The sequence below is a fragment of the Delphinapterus leucas genome, chromosome X, assembly GCF_059928025.1.
Source record: "Delphinapterus leucas isolate spDelLeu-1000000601 "Yukka" chromosome X, BTC_Dleu_Yukka2, whole genome shotgun sequence".
In the NCBI taxonomy this organism is placed as follows: Eukaryota; Metazoa; Chordata; class Mammalia; order Artiodactyla; family Monodontidae; genus Delphinapterus; species Delphinapterus leucas.
The window spans coordinates 105,730,352-105,745,818 of NC_143150.1; the positions used below are offsets into that span (position 1 = coordinate 105,730,352).

The following is a 15,467-nucleotide window of genomic DNA, read 5'->3' on the forward strand; positions in this document are numbered from 1 at the left end:
TCCAATGGAACGTTCCATTGGAAATGGTTTCCTTTTAGGTTTCTCTAAAGAATACTAACAGACCACACGGTGCCACACCGTTGGTGGTGGTTTTTATTTAAAGACTCTATACCACTGGTTCTCAAACTTCAGTGCGCTTGAAGTTTCTGATTCAGTAGCTCTCTCTGGGCTGGGGCCCTGGGGAATTTTCATTTCTAAGAAGTTCCCAGGCGATGCTGCTACTGCTGGTCCCAGGACTACACGATGAGAACCACTGCTATATCACAAACACACAGACAAATGCTTCCTTAAAAGCCCATTTAGCCCAGGATGAGCGGAACCTGAATGTCATGTCCTTACATCTCCACCAATTTAATCTTCAATTGGGGGGGGGGGCGCGGCGGGAAGGGAAGAATTATGCTTGTGAATTTTTTTTCTTTCATTCTCTAAAAAGAAAACTTTTGACCCACACACTTAATTATCTGCGATGAGGTCATTTGCACCTAGGTCATTTATTTAGGCAACAAGTAGTCTTGCCGGAGGTTTTAAGGGGGTGCTGGCAGGGCGGTGTGAGGCTTCCAGGTTCCCGGCACTACCTTAAATCTCCTCCGTCTTTCTTTCTTTTTCTTTTCTCTTTCCTTTCCGTGTTGAAAGCCCCGACTGCCGGGTCTCGGGGAGTCCGGGTTCCCAGGGCGCTACGTGGGGGCGGAGCCCGGCCCAGCCCCGCCCCGTCTGCCCGCAGCGCCCCCTCCCGCGCGCCCCGCCCTCCCGCCCTCCCGCCCGCTAACCCGCGCTGGCTCCTCCGCAGTGCTTTCAGCTGCGAGCCTGGGCGGCGGCGGCGGCGGCGGCGGCGTTCGACTTTCAGGGAGCCCGGCGGCTCTGGGAAGCTCACTCCTCCGCTCGCGCCCTCCCCCGGCCGCGGAGCCCTTGCAGCCATGAGGGAACAGCTCAAAGGGTAAGTGCAACGCGGCGCCCTCGGATCGCCTCAATCAGTGCACTTGTGGCGCGAGCAGGGTGCGAGCCGAGGCGGCCAAAACTTGGAACCGCGCGGCGGCTGGACCCCCGGCGTCCGGGCGCAGGGGCACCTCCCCCGCGGGTCCTCGCGGCGCCGCAGCAGGTGCGCCCCCGGGGCTTCCCCCCAGCGCCTGGCTCGCTGGGAGACGCTTCCCCCGGCTTTGGGGCGGGCTCGGAGAGAAAAGGCTGATGTCTCGCCGTACCCGGAGGGGACAGAGCGTTCCCCACGCGGGGATTGGGGCCGCGGGAGCTTTTGGCTCCTTTCCGGGCTGTCTCTGTGGACGTGAGCCAGGCAGGCTGTTCCTAAATCGTCGCCCGACCTCGCAGAAGGAAGGGGCGCGCCAGGTTCTACCTTCCATTGCGCTGCAAGTGCCAAAAGGTCAACTTTCTGCCTGATTTCTTCCGAGGATTCCAACTGACATTTCCCTCGTTGCATTTTCTACTGTGTTCGTCCCATGCCCCCAAACTTGCAGAGATCGGGAGAGAAAGGAAAAGCAATTAAAGCCCAGAAGTCAAGGATTTGACACAGAGGATTGAGGGTGTTTTTTTTTCTTTGCCCTCTGGGGTTGAGTGTGGAGTCATTTCTGGGTGTCCTTCTCTCGCTTTTCTCCAGGTGTTTGTGCTTGTCTTTAAGCAAAGTTTGTCATTCCCGATCCGATCATGGCACTGAAAAGGGCAGGACACTGTTTATCTCCGTTAAATTTGGAGTTAAGTTTGAAGCTTGAATTGAAGGGGTTTAGTTGTCTGAGGGAGACATATTATTAATTATAAAATACTTTAACATGAAAAAAATTCATCCAGTTTAAGTGACGAACCGAAGTTTTTAAGTGAAATAAACATTTGTGGCCAACAGGCTCCTCTTGGTCTCTCTTCTTCTTTACCCCTGTCTCCTCTCCTTGTCACCCCCACATCACCCTTTCTTTTTTGCCTAGCTGTTTTATTTCCTTGTCCCAAATCCCCTCCTCGGAGGATATGGTTGCTCTTGGAGAAGCAGAGGAGCAAATGAAACAACATGGGTATATGAAAGGTTTCTGACCCTTGATCACCGTAGAATTGGTTTCAGTCCTCATTGTTTGATCTTGGATTGGACACGACCCTGAAGTGAAATTGCTTTGGCCAAAGTTGAGGGTGGGTGGGAGTTAAGCCCTGAAAAGCAAACATTACGGAGGACAAGTAACAGCTGGAACAGTCACCGAGGCAATCATCTTTGCCCTGCCTTGAGCCAAACAGAGTAAAATGTTAACAATTCCAGGTAACAAGAAATGGGGACTAGAATAGGATTTCTGATGCTTAGACCGACACCCCCCCCACCCCCTACCCACAATAGCAGAAACTTGTAAATATATTTTCCAATTCCCACCCTGCCAGTATTCCAGCCATGCAAGCCAAGTTCAGCATTCACCATGCAAATGCCAAGGTTTCTCTAGAAAGAGAGTCTGATCCCCAGATTAAAGGGAAATGATTTTGTGTGTGTGGATCAATGGGCTCCAGATTATATATGAAGCCAAACTCTAATCCTCTACAAATCGCAAGAGAATGTTACCTTTTTATATCGCTGCATAGCGATTAGTTTCCTCCCTGGGAAGTAGTAGAAAGATATTTTTTTTTAAAGGCGGCTGTTTGGAATATTTTCAGTACCAAATAACAGTGGTGGCAGAAGAAATCTTATTTTAATTAGGCAACTGCCATTTTCCTGGGGAGAGCAGTAGAAATTTGTTACTTTTTATAAGTGTTTAATATTTGTTTTTAAAGAAACTAAAAAAGCAGTTCCAATAAGTCTGATATTCCAGCACTGACAGCAGGAACAGCTCTGAGGTGGTTAGAATAACCTTGCACACTACTTGAAACTAAAGAAGGTGAGAGAAAATTTAAATTGTGTGGTAGGAAATGAGGTCAGCTCTGTGCTCACTGGAGTAATGCTTTAATTTCTTATTATTGACAAGTAGGTGTTGCCGGGGTCTTTTGTCACATCCAGTGATTTTGTGTTTTAATTTGTTTCTGGTTCTTATCACGGCTGAAAATAAAAAGGGAAAGAGATTATTGTAGCTTATACACATTTTTTTTTTTAAAAAAGGAGGGGAAATCAGAGTTTGAAGGCTGTTCAGAGAGGCATATCTGATGCCAGGTTTTGGAACCATCAGGGCCAAAATCAATAACATTTTTTAAAAGATTGAAAGGGCGTTTTAAGGATTATTTATGAGGCTGGTTTCTGTGTTAATGCATATGTAGAATTTTGATCTATGTTGAACATCATTGTTTTCAGGAAGACTGAACAAAGATGTAACCACTAACTTGTGAACAGGGTCTGGAATTGCCATTCTGGTTGCACATGGTATATGGGCAGTGCATTTCCGATGTGAAAAGTGAAGCGCAGAAAAGAGACAGTAACCAGAAAAACAGTACCACCCACCCTTCCACCACCAGCTCCCCAGCACAGCATATTTTTCTATACTGTCTGTGTATTCCAGGTGAACCTGAAGTGCTTCTCGTGGAGCTACTGAGAATCCTCTCCTGTTTTTGAAGATAGGCACAGAGTCAGAAATACAGCTGTAAAACCTGTATTGATCACAGACCAAAAGTTGGTTTGTTCTGTAAGGTAGACTATAGATAGGAGTTATGCAGATTCGTGTTTACCATTTCATCCTGTTCATACTCGTCTTTCCTATCTGTTTAGGAGGTTAAATAATGTCCCACCAGGGCTTTGGATTCATCACAGATTGAAAATACCCACATACAGTGAAGTGACTATTTGGTTCATCATGTAGTTACCCCCAAAGCTAGAGTCATTTCAGCTATGTTGCCAATTGTTTTTAGCATTCAATGATTAAAAGATAATTTTTCTAGTTTGGAGGATTAGTCACACCCTTTATTCTTTTCTTTCCACTTGTGCTCACTTCTTTCACTTACTGCCGGGTTGTAATGGAAGTGAAACTAACTCGGCAAAGGTGAAATATAAATCTGGTTTTCTAGTTACTTTGCATTGCTTAAAAATAAAAGGCTTTCGTGTTGGAGGGGAGGAAGGTAAAAGAAGATTAGCTTTTGGATTTGTTTGAGTTCATTTATCTAGGTTATTCACATACCCCAGAATCACAACTAATTGGGAGAAAGAATGAGTACCTAGAAAGGACTAACTGGTATGTGTTAGCACATGAATGGAGCGCAGAAGTAGGGGCTTAGAATTTCTTCCTTCCTCCAGTAAAGGACATTTCAATTTAGCTATGGACAGATGGATTAAATAATAATTTCTAAAATCCCTTTCGTAATTTTTAACCACTGGAATAAATTCCTTAAAAAGGTGGAAGTGTAGGTATATCAACAGTCATGAAATCTTCTTTGGAGGGAGGGAGCTACATGAAGCTCCCATTCAGTCTATGTGGGATTGTCCTGTCACTCGTAGGCAAGTTTCTCTTTTCTTTTGGAGTTGCGTTTTGTACACGTTATTTCTTGCCCGTGTTCCTCCGATTTGAAGTCCATTACAGATGGTGGCTTTTCAGACTGGTTCTCTCTGTCTCTGTCAGGTTAGGTTTGTCAGCTCAGACAGACGTTTTTCTGCCCATCGATTGAAGATGCTACAGTCCTCCCACATGTGGTAGAGATGGGATGTTAGTATTACGCAGTGTGTGTAATAAGAGCCTGTACATGTGGACACATGTGCTTTCCCCCTTTTCTCCCTCCCTCCCTCCCTGGTGCTCACATATGATGGCCTTTGGAAATGGCAGAGGTCTAAATGCAGGGTGGCCTCAATAGAAGGTAACCTTTCCTTGCTGGACACTTGTGTATGGAATTGGTACACACACAGTCTCTTTCGGAGCTGAAGAAACATCCGAGAATAAGCAACACTTTTTCCATGAAGCTGCATGCTGCAGCCTCCTTGTGCTGTGCATATAAAGTACCAGTCCTTCCCACCCCTTCTCCAGATCATAAGCCAGCGTGGACACGGGGCTTTCAGAAACCCCCTAAAGCATGGACTGTATCTTTTGCTTGTCTCGCTCTGTAAGATTTGGATTCTACTCTGGTACATTCCCTCGACTGACTTACTCCTCAGTCACAGATTGTCTCTGTGGAAAAGTCAAACAGAAACAAACAGGTTTGGAAGAGACTGAAACGGCCCTTCCCCAATGAACACTGTCTTGTCAACTTCTTTCCCTAGCCTTCACCATTCAATTGCTGAATGGTAAATATCAGAGGGATGGTCTCTGAAGTTGCACACTTTGGGGAATTTCCACGTTTTTTGTCATTTGTGATTGTGTTCTATTTATCAAACCACAATAAATGTTTCTCTCTTTTGCTTATTTTCTTGAAAACAGAGGTAATACACATCGAGTGTTACTTTTGCCCTCTATGAAGGGTCTTAGGTGTGGCTGACTTAACCACAGTTGGATCCTCATCTATATTATAATCAACTAATGAAAGCTTTGCTTTTAGTGGGCAGTAATTTGGGGGCCACATAGTAACAGAAATGACCACATATTGAGCGCCAGAAGGTATCGAGCTGTATCAGCTCGTCCTATATCAGCTTGTCCTTTAATGCTCCCAGGTAAGCGGGCTGGCCCCAAATTTCACAGCTAGTAGGCCACAGGACCAGAATCCAGTCCTAAGATTTAACACCTACACTTGACATTGTTGGCCTCCCTAAGCTCCTCTTTCTGTGTGCAGCCGCTGTGCTTTCTGCTCCCCTTGAAGTGTCCACAGTTAAGCTATTTCTCCCCTCTCCACTCCCACCTTGCCCTCAAAGATAATGAGTAGGCTCTGCTTATGAGTACTGAAATATGGTTCAGGGCTGCGTTTTACTGCATCAAAGCCCAGTCAAGTAATCCCCGAAAACTGGAAATACGATGCTATGGTGATTTATGTAGATGGGCCAAAGTAAGGAAAAGTATATGTAGTTATCTCTCCCAGGTTTATTCACGGAATCGAATGCGGAACAAAGGTGTTTTGTTCTTTCTGTGGCAGGAGCTGATAGCCAGCAAACACACTTAGCTAAACTCCAAGAAATGGAAGAGAACTGTGAATGCTTCATTCAGGCCCACGTAAACATGGGAAAAGGTGCGGCGGTGGTATATAGAGTGCCGAGTTAAAAGGACATTCTAAAAGTAATGGGAAGAGGGAAGATACAATCTATGAGTCAGGCAATGGATGGACCTTAAGCTGAAGTGAAACACAGTCATCATAGAGATGAGATCTGGATACGGAGAAGAAAGTAATGGAAAAGTGTCAGGGACAGTGAAAGCAAATGAGAACTGAGGCGATTTATTTATTAAACTAATATCAGTATCTCTTTGACAGAGTTGAATAACACTTGTCAGTGTCTTTTCTGTATGTTCTGAATTGGACGGCTGAAGAAATCCTGATTTTTGATTACTGAGTACCTAACAAAGTCACTTTCTTATAACAGAAGTGCAGCCGACTTGTGGGTACAAAAAAGAAACAAATGCTGGTTACCAAATAATGATCATATTGCTTTTCCTGTTGAGAGCAAAGGTTGGGGTCTCTCTGCTTGTAAAATAAACATTCGTCACTGCAAGATGGAAGGCCTGTCAAGTAATGAAGCCAAATGAGCCAAAGGCATACCGTGCTTTTTTTTTTTTTTTCTTGTCTCCTTTTCTCTACTACTCATTCTAAATTCTAAAGTCTCTCTTTGTGTTTTATGTTTTAGCCACGAGACCCAAACAACTTGCTGGGACCATCCCAAAATGACAGAACTCTACCAGTCTTTAGGTAAGGACATGGCCATGTCTCCTCCAGATGAAATGACAAATGACTCGTAGGGTAAAGTAGTTGGCAGCGCGCAAGCCATTTGTTGCCTAAATACATCACTAGATTGTTTGAGGGGCGGAAACAGTGACACCTTTCTATTCAGAATTGACAGTCAGCTCTCTTTTCTTCCGAGGTTGCTTAAAAATAAGCTTTAGGATTGCACTGATTCCCGCAAATTCAGTATATCTGAGAGGGCCAAAAGGTCTTGCTAGTTTTCTTTTTTCCCTAAAGGGATGGAAAAAATACTTGTAATTGACGGCTGTGCTTTCCCCCCAAAGAAAGAAAAGGGTTTCAGGTTGTTCTTATTGATTTCTTCCTTGTGAAACCAAGAAGGCACTTTTGCCAAGTTACGAATGCCGTGTAAAGGAATTTTCCGCAGTCACTCCAGTGATCCTAATTCCTAAGCCTGTCCGGTCATCAACGTGCATGCTCGATGAAAGTCCACTCTATACCGTTTTCCATCCCTCGGGAATAACCTGAAATGAATTACCTCACACTGTAACTAGTTGTTGTTGTTTTAGTTAAAAAATCGTCATGCTGTCTCTACTACTAAACATTTTTTAAGTCCCTTTTTGCGAATGGACATATTTACAGACTGAAATGCGTAAGGTGAAAACTCTTTGGGTTTTAAGTTATGTGACAAAGCCCATGGGAGTCAGGGTGCTCAAACATAAATTTTGGATGTGTGTGTGTGTCCATGTATCTGTGTGTAGCTGCTGCTGCCTTTGTCTCATAGGTTCCCATTGGTTAATGAATTGCAGCTATAGAGACATTAAGGCATGGAGTAGGAGATATTCGCCCCCCCCCCCCCAGATTTTCCCCTGAACTCTTTCCAGCAAGGACCTACTGTACAGCACAGGGAGCGCTGCTCAGTATTCTGTAATAGCCTAAATGGGAAAAGAATTTGAACAAGAATAAATACATGTATACGTAGAGCTGAATCACTTTGCTGTACACCTGAAACTAACACAGCATTATTATAAATGATAGAAGTTCCTTCTAGAAATCTGAAAAAATACAAAGCGTGAAAAAGAAAAGTCACTTATAATTCTACTAGCCAGAGATACCAATACATTTCCAATAATGTTATGTCAGCTCAGTCTAGCAGTAAGAGTGTGTGTGTATGTACAGGCACATATGTACACACACTCCCTTTTAAAAACTTAAGGAAAATCAGGATCAGCTCATCTTCAAGTGCTACATTTTCAGCCCCTGCAGAATGTTTCTGGCTTTTATGCTGCACTGTTTAGACCACGGGTGGAAAGCTTGAATGCTTATATTTTGGCAAGTGACAGAATGAGACTTCATCTGAAGTGGGCAGTGGCTGTGCTGGAGGAGCTGGTCGTCCTAGCCCAGTGCTCTCAAGACTTTGGATTTTTCAGGACAAACTAGAAATCTTCCAATAAAGAGCTCGTTGAAACTGGGCCTCCTGCTTATAACCTCTGGTTTGCGTAGGCTCAGCCTGCTTATAATTTTTTTCTACTCTAATCACAGTGATCTCTAGTTCTAATCTTTTAATTTACTTTTATTTGAAAATTATAATTATTATAGAATCAATACTTGTTCATATTTTTTAAAGTTAAACAATATAGACAAGCGAACAAAAAAGAAGTCATCTATAACCCACCTCTTAGTTAACTAATGTTTAACAATCTAGTAGGTATCCTCAAGAATTTCTTTCTATACATACATTTTTACCAAAGTTGGGTCGTTCTGTTTTATAATCAGCTTTTATTCACCTAAAGGTAATGTACCATGGCCATCTTTCCATTTCATTGCATTCTATTCTCTACCAGCTTACTTTTAATTACTCTGTAATGAGAAATCACAAACATGGTTGATAAAAAGCTAATTATGAACTCTCAATGAAGAGGTGTTTGCACCTTCAATAGGAGTTAAATATGCTTTTTAAAGTCATATTTCTAAAGTTTTCTCAGTAGGTCGAACGCGGTGGTAAACTCAAAGCTGGTAATCTGGCATGATTTGTAACCTTGGGCAAATCACCCGACTTTGGAAGATAATGGAATTTTACAGTTGCAGGGAAATTTAGAGCTCATTTGTTAACAGACTTTGATGAAATCGACTTAATTGAGATCAGTTATGTAGATTAAAATGCTGCCGTCATAAATATGTGGTCAATTCCACCACCACCAGCCGCTCCCCACCCACACTTTGAAATTTTGGTTTTTGTTATCCTGGCAACAAACATCTTGGAAATGAACTGGGTGTTGACATTTGATTTTCAGCTTTCAAAACTTATATTTCCAATATTTTCGTTACAATCACATATTACTTGGGCTAACTTCTATTCAAATGGTGACACATTACATAACATCTTCCATTTATTGAGCGTGTGCTGTGTGTGCTGCGCATGGAAATGTATGTGAGCAACCATCGTGCCTGGTAGATGTCATCAACAGCCTTCTTTCACAGGGCAGTGAAGTCAGGCGCAGAGAAACCCTTTGTCAGGGATACACAGCCATATGTATGACTCTACGCTGGGATCTACCCCAGATCTTCTGTTAGTGTTTGCACTTATCTCATTGATATTATTAATGTAGCAAAGTATGTCCGTGTAGATTACCACGCACCTGCTACAAATAGGTACAGATTGACAGTTTGACCTATGGATAGACAGTTATTTGAATGGTATTTCTGGAACAAACCATTACATTTCTAGAAATAGTATGGTGGATTCCTGGACAGTGGACACGCTTCCTTTCCCCGTTGCAAGGCACACGTGGAATGATTGATTTAGTAGTTTGTTGTGTGTCTACATCCCTGAGATAACCTGCGAGATTAAGTACCACTAGTGCCCTTCCCACTCCCAAATTACAGTGTTTCGAAGTTGAAATATAAGCATAACATACTGAAAAGAAGCCTTTAATTTCTTTTTTATCTTTATATATTGGCATATGTTTTTTCCTCGCGAGCTATCCCTTTAGGTCCAAGCTGCTATTTTGAACCGGATGAGATGGTTGGAAGCCTTCAACTACACTTAGTTCGTGAAAGGTATCATGAAAGCAAAACTGGTCTGGTGTGGTCACAGTGTTAGACCATACCTCGGGCCCTCTCCTAATGGAAGCTGAACCTCTTGTCTGTGGTGACATGTTGAAAATATCGAGAAGTTGCTAATCCCCACCATACCACCAACTCCAGACATAACTCTACTGTAGAAGCTACAGTGGCTCACAGCATGCAGGAAATGTTACACATTCCTAAATATGCCCACCTCTGAGGGGATTTCCATTCTCTAATTTGCCAAAACCCCCAACCAGCCTGTTTAACACACTCTGTTTTCTGCCTTGCCCCCAAACGCGTTCACGTGATCCGCCCCCGACCCTTGGTCCAAACACCGCAGCATTATAAGCCAGAGTCATTTGGTAAGGACTGAAAAAGTAGGACTTGAGCATTAACTGATGGAAGGCTATGGTATTACTCGAAATGTTAATCTTAGAGATCTCTACTTAGTAGAGTTCTAGGTGATTTTCTTTCTTCCTTTCCTGACTTTCTACAATGAGTTTATATTATTTACAATTAGATACTTAGCAAAAAAAGGTTCTTCATCAGTACCCCCATCCCATTCCTTAGTGTCCCTACAGCTCTAGTTCATCAACCAATGAGAACCTATGACAGAAAAGCAGCAGTAGCCGCACACACACGCATATATACATCACACATATGTATGCATATAAAAATGTATGCTTAAGTCCTGATTCCCATAAACTTTATCAGGTAAATTTGAACACAAGGAGATCATCTCATGCGTCGTTAGTCTCTAAATATGTCCATTCACAAAAAGCTGACTTCAAAAAAGTTAGCCTTGTCTTCTTTACCACTAAATTTTTTATTTAAAAAATGTAAAAGAACTCATTTCAGGTTATTCTCAACAGATCTAAAATGGCTTTTTTGAGTGAGCTTTCATCAAACGTTAAAAATATTGTGTTTTCCCCGTGAAGTTAGGCTGTGTACCCACTCAAAAAATTCCAAGTTATGAAGGAAAAAATTGTTGGGCTCCCACACAAACACGAAACAAGGCATAGTAAAGAAATAATTTAAACACTTACAGACATGACCTGACAGTCATTAGGAATTGGAGCATTGGAAGGTCTCCAGAAAATTTTTTACGCAACATTAACCGTTTGGCAAAAGCACTGTCTTGTTTGCACAGAGAAGAAATCAATAAGAACAACTCGAGAAGAGTTTTCTTTCAGCATTTTTCTCTGACTACCCCCGATGTGGTGGGGTGAGTGGTATATTAAAAAATTCCCTGTATCTTTTTTTTTTTTTTTTTTTTTTTTTTGGCGGTACACGGGCCTCTCACTGTTGTGGCCTCTCCCGTTGCGGAGCACAGGCTCCGGACGCGCAGGCTCAGCGGCCATGGCTCACGGGCCCAGCCGCTCCGCGGCATGTGGGATCTTCCCAGACCGGGGCACGAACCCGTATCCCCTGCGTCGGCAGGTGGACTCTCAACCACTGCGCCACCAGGGAAGCCCTCCCATATCTTTTTTTACGTGGCCTTATCCTTATCCTTAGAATGAGGGTATTGGACCAAAGTGTTGAAGAATTTTGTTTTTCTCTTGCTTCGGGAAGAGGTGGGGCAGGTTGTTTCCAAAACTTGCTGTGCTCATAATTTTCAAGAAGTACCTTTGGCTGATTCTGCAGACAAATGGATTTCTAAAAGTTTAATCATTCCTATTTTTAAAAATACACATTCTTGGCAAGCAAGCAACAGGGAGAAGATCCTGCCGCCCATCCCTGTCTTACAGGCCGAGTGAGACAGGCTGATATCAAGTAGGGAGGCTCTCTGGAAATATACCTGCTGGGCCATCTATTTGCTGTTGAGAAGGCATATTCTTCCTCATTTCTTAGAAGTAATAATATGTTCCATTCATGAGGTGAATTTCAGATTTCTATTAGCATCTTTACAAATGGAATGGCAAGACTGTTGTTCCAAACGCTTATCTTGGTGTTTTAAAACATAAAGCTCTTTAAGGCTCCAAAAGGCATTTTAAAAATCAGTAGATGTTAGGTAGTAATGTGCTCTGGAATTTATTTTGAAATACGAATATAATATTGATTTATATGCAGTGCCGTTATATGATAAAAAGCCTCTCATTTTCTCACAATTTACATCTAGGTTCTTAAGTTCATCACTGAAATTTTAACATTAAAAAAAACCCCATTCCCCCCCCACACACACATATAATATGTGCTGCTTTAAAATACTTTTAAAAAGTATTTCTTAGTCTCTCTTATTGTGAATATAGTAATTATAAACACAATAAAATCTTTATGTGGTCCCCTCCCTGGCTTCTTTCTCCCCTGCAGTATGGGGTGTTCGCACGAGGGATACGAGCAGTACAGCGCAGGAATAGCAGTTTGCAGAGGAGACATAGGTTAAAAAAAATAGGCTAAGGTGAAGAGAGAATCATTAAGCTTCGGAAGGTTAACTGATTTCATTTCAAACCATTTACTAAAATCTAGATGTGCTGGCTGATCGGACATTTCTTATCCCAATTTCCTTTTCCTTCTTTGAAGCCCTTTCACCACCAGCTTTTTTTTCTCTAGGGGTGTTGGTTCCCCTCTTTTCCTGCGAGTCTGGCATTCTCCAGAAGGATCTAGCCCCTCTTAGCTGTTGCCCAAATTCTGGAGCCCACTCTCCATGATGCTTACCCAAATGATGCAGAATCTCTAAGTTTTCAAAAATAGACTTATAAATGTTTTAGGAATTCTTAGGAAAAGTGGTCTTAAAAACCCTTGTGTTTTGAAGGCAGTCTGTCAGCACGTGGCCCCAAGCCTCGTGTCTGTTGCCTGAGAAGAGCTTCAGAATGTTCAAACGAGGGCTCAGTTCTAGGATCTGATGGGTCTGAGGCTGGTGTGATTCTTAAGCAGTCCTAGTTGAGAGGACCATCAGTCAAGTCAAGAGGCTAAGAGCTTCTTCAGGATACATCAGTACTGTTACTAATAAATGATTGCAGCTGCTCAGATAGAGTTGGAAACACTGCCATACAAATCCTGTACCTCTTTCCTCAGTTTGCCAAGAGGAAGGAAAATAAGTTAGCTTATTCTCTCCCTCTTTTCATAGGCTTTCTACATTCCATTAAGTATTCCCTCCTGAGGATGCTCTACCGATTAGGAACTGCGGGACTCTGAATGACTATGAATTCCTTCTGCGTGGGGAGCATGTCCTAATGCTTTTCTCAGCATATTTTGTAAACTCAACTGTTCTCAACCAAGGGACTCAATGTTTAGCATATTTCTTCTCTTATCTCTAGTTCTTTAAGTATTGCCAAGTATTAAAACTTGTGCCTCTGGATTTTCTACTACCATAGGGCCTTGAACTGGAAAGAATACCTCAGTTCAGATCCCAGCTTGGGTGTGACCTTAACCTGGACCCTTGCTTTCCCGCAGTCTCAGATTTCTGGCTTATCAGGTCGGGCAGCAACCTTCCATCTCTAAGTGTCTGGTTTTAGTTGAACTTCTGATGGATTTGGCTTGGCCTTATGAATGCTGTGCCCCACACCCCAGTTTCCCTTTGTCCCCACCAGCCTGGAAGATAGGAATAATAAGATCATTGAGTGAGTAATTTTTGTACTTTCATTTCTGTAGTACTTTACAGTGTGCAGAGAGCTTTCAGAAGTAACCGTATTTAATCTTTACACAGCTGTAAGTTAGGTATATGGGTGGCATATGACCTGGATTTTCTGTCATTTTCAGATCTTCTGTCCTGCCATCCGTTTGAGTAGATTCCTGTTTTTGTTTTTGTTTTTGTTTGCGGTACGCGGGCCTCTCACTGTTGTGGCCTCTCCCGTTGCGGAGCACAGGCTCCGGACGCGCAGGCCCAGCGGCCATGGCTCACGGGCCCAGCCGCTCCGCGGCGTGTGGGATCTTCCCGGACCGGGGCACGAACCCGCGTCCCCTGCATCGGCAGGCGGACTCTCAACCACTGCGCCACCAGGGAAGCCGTAGGCTCCTGTTTTTGATTTAGAAAATTATACTATCATATGAGTGGATGGGGCAACTGTTTCCTCCTCCTTTCTGTTTGGACTTGAGCAGGCTGAGGCGCAAGACTTGCTTTGACTTATTCACACTGACATATGGGTAGAAGATAAGGAACCAAGTCCAGAGCACACATTTTATGGCTCCTAGCTTGCTGTTCTCAGAGGAACATCCATTACTCGTAGCATGATTTATAAAACTGCTTTATCAGCATAATTAAGCTATGGAATCTCAAATGACATTCTTTATTCCCTAGCTGACAAAGTTAACACAGGAGATTTACTCAGATTTGCAAAACAGAAGGCATAAGACATTAAAGCTCTTATAAATGTTCTTCCTTTATGTCTATCCTGCTTATAAAAGAGAAAAGAAAAATAATCTGTTCTTTTCACTTCAGTTCGCATCGATTGATTGTCCCCATTTGTAAAAGAGAAATGTAATCTTCGAATCAAAATTTATGGTGTTTTAATGGGATGCTTTTTTATAATATTTTTCTTGTTCAAATAACTTGATTTAAAGCTTCTAATTGAAGAACATAAATAAATAGATGTTTCTGAATTGCATCTTGCAAAGCTTATTTCAGAAGGAAACTCAAAAGGATTCTCTTTCAGACTTAGACTGGTTTCCAAGTGAGAAGAGCTGCCAATTTTTTTGGTAGTTTACTTGATCTAAATAAGAGGAGCGTTAAGGTTACACCTGCAGCTGTGAGAAAAGTGCTGGATGTGTACAATTTGATGTAGCTGGGTCTGCAGAAGACAATTTTTGCACACGAAGTAAAGGCGTCTAAAGACGTGTCTGCTCTTTTTCAGACATTTCCAATATTTCTTTTTTAAGCACACAAGTCTGATTACCTCTGTACGTCTCTTGGGAGCTGCAGTTTTGCTGGAAAGAGATTTAGAACAGTTGGAACACTCACATAAAATAGATAGTGAGTTTTTGAAGTCCATACTCTCTACGGTAGTAATAAAGTGACCTAAAAATATTCTGAAAGAGTCTCTTACGACATAGTGGATGAGTCATTAGCTTGTTTATGAATTGGTGTTATTCTGTGAGAATGTTTCAGAATTTGCCATTCCACAAAGTCTTGATCCCTTTCACAACTTCAGGGAAGTCTTCGTGCCCCCTCATAAATTGAAGCTTATGTAACTAGGACATACGTTATATATGAGTTTGCGTTCGTGTGCACACATACCTGCATGCACATATATTTATATGTTTACATACATATTTTTTACCAAGCATTAATTTTGGTGGAAAGTGCTTCATTTTATATTTTGCTTTCTAGTTCTATAAAAAGGCTGTCGGTTTTAGAGCTTCTCCAACTGGTGAAGGACAATTGTTTTTAAAACATCCAGTATGTCACGGACTTTGGGGTGGCCTTACTGAAACTGACTAGTGTACACTCACATCACACATAACTCACCGCACAGGCTCAGCCGCACTTGACCTAGTCTGTACCTTGTTCCGTGAAATGGACCCACTGATTACGCATTTGGGTGTCATGGCAATGTCAAGTTGCTACAGAAGTTGCTTAACACATTCCTAGTTTCTGTGTGTGTGGAAAACTGTACTTTGAGTAGCACTGTTCTAGAACATTTAATTTTTGAAAGTATAAATGTAAACTCAAATCAGGTGACCTTGGGAGAGGGTAATTAACTTACACCAAACAAGAACACCTGAAAAATGTTACTTATGGATTTTATATTTTGCCAGTT

The 15,467-nt window shown here is 42.4% G+C and overlaps 1 protein-coding gene across 3 annotated transcripts in view; it reads left to right on the forward strand.

The window, feature by feature from the left end:
• The first annotated feature begins 803 nt into the window (after positions 1–803).
• DMD (dystrophin) overlaps positions 804–15,467 on the forward strand; it is a 151,915-nt gene continuing 137,251 nt past the window's right edge. For 2 of the 3 annotated variants that reach the window (XM_022562112.2, XM_022562110.2), the window contains exons 1-2: positions 805–934; positions 6,650–6,711. In XM_022562112.2, coding sequence (XP_022417820.1) covers positions 915–934; positions 6,650–6,711 — 82 coding nt within the window. In that variant the 5' untranslated portion in view covers positions 805–914. Of the gene's footprint in view, positions 935–6,649; positions 6,712–15,467 lie in introns of all 3 variants that reach the window. The other variant, XM_089904641.1, reaches the window with a different exon arrangement.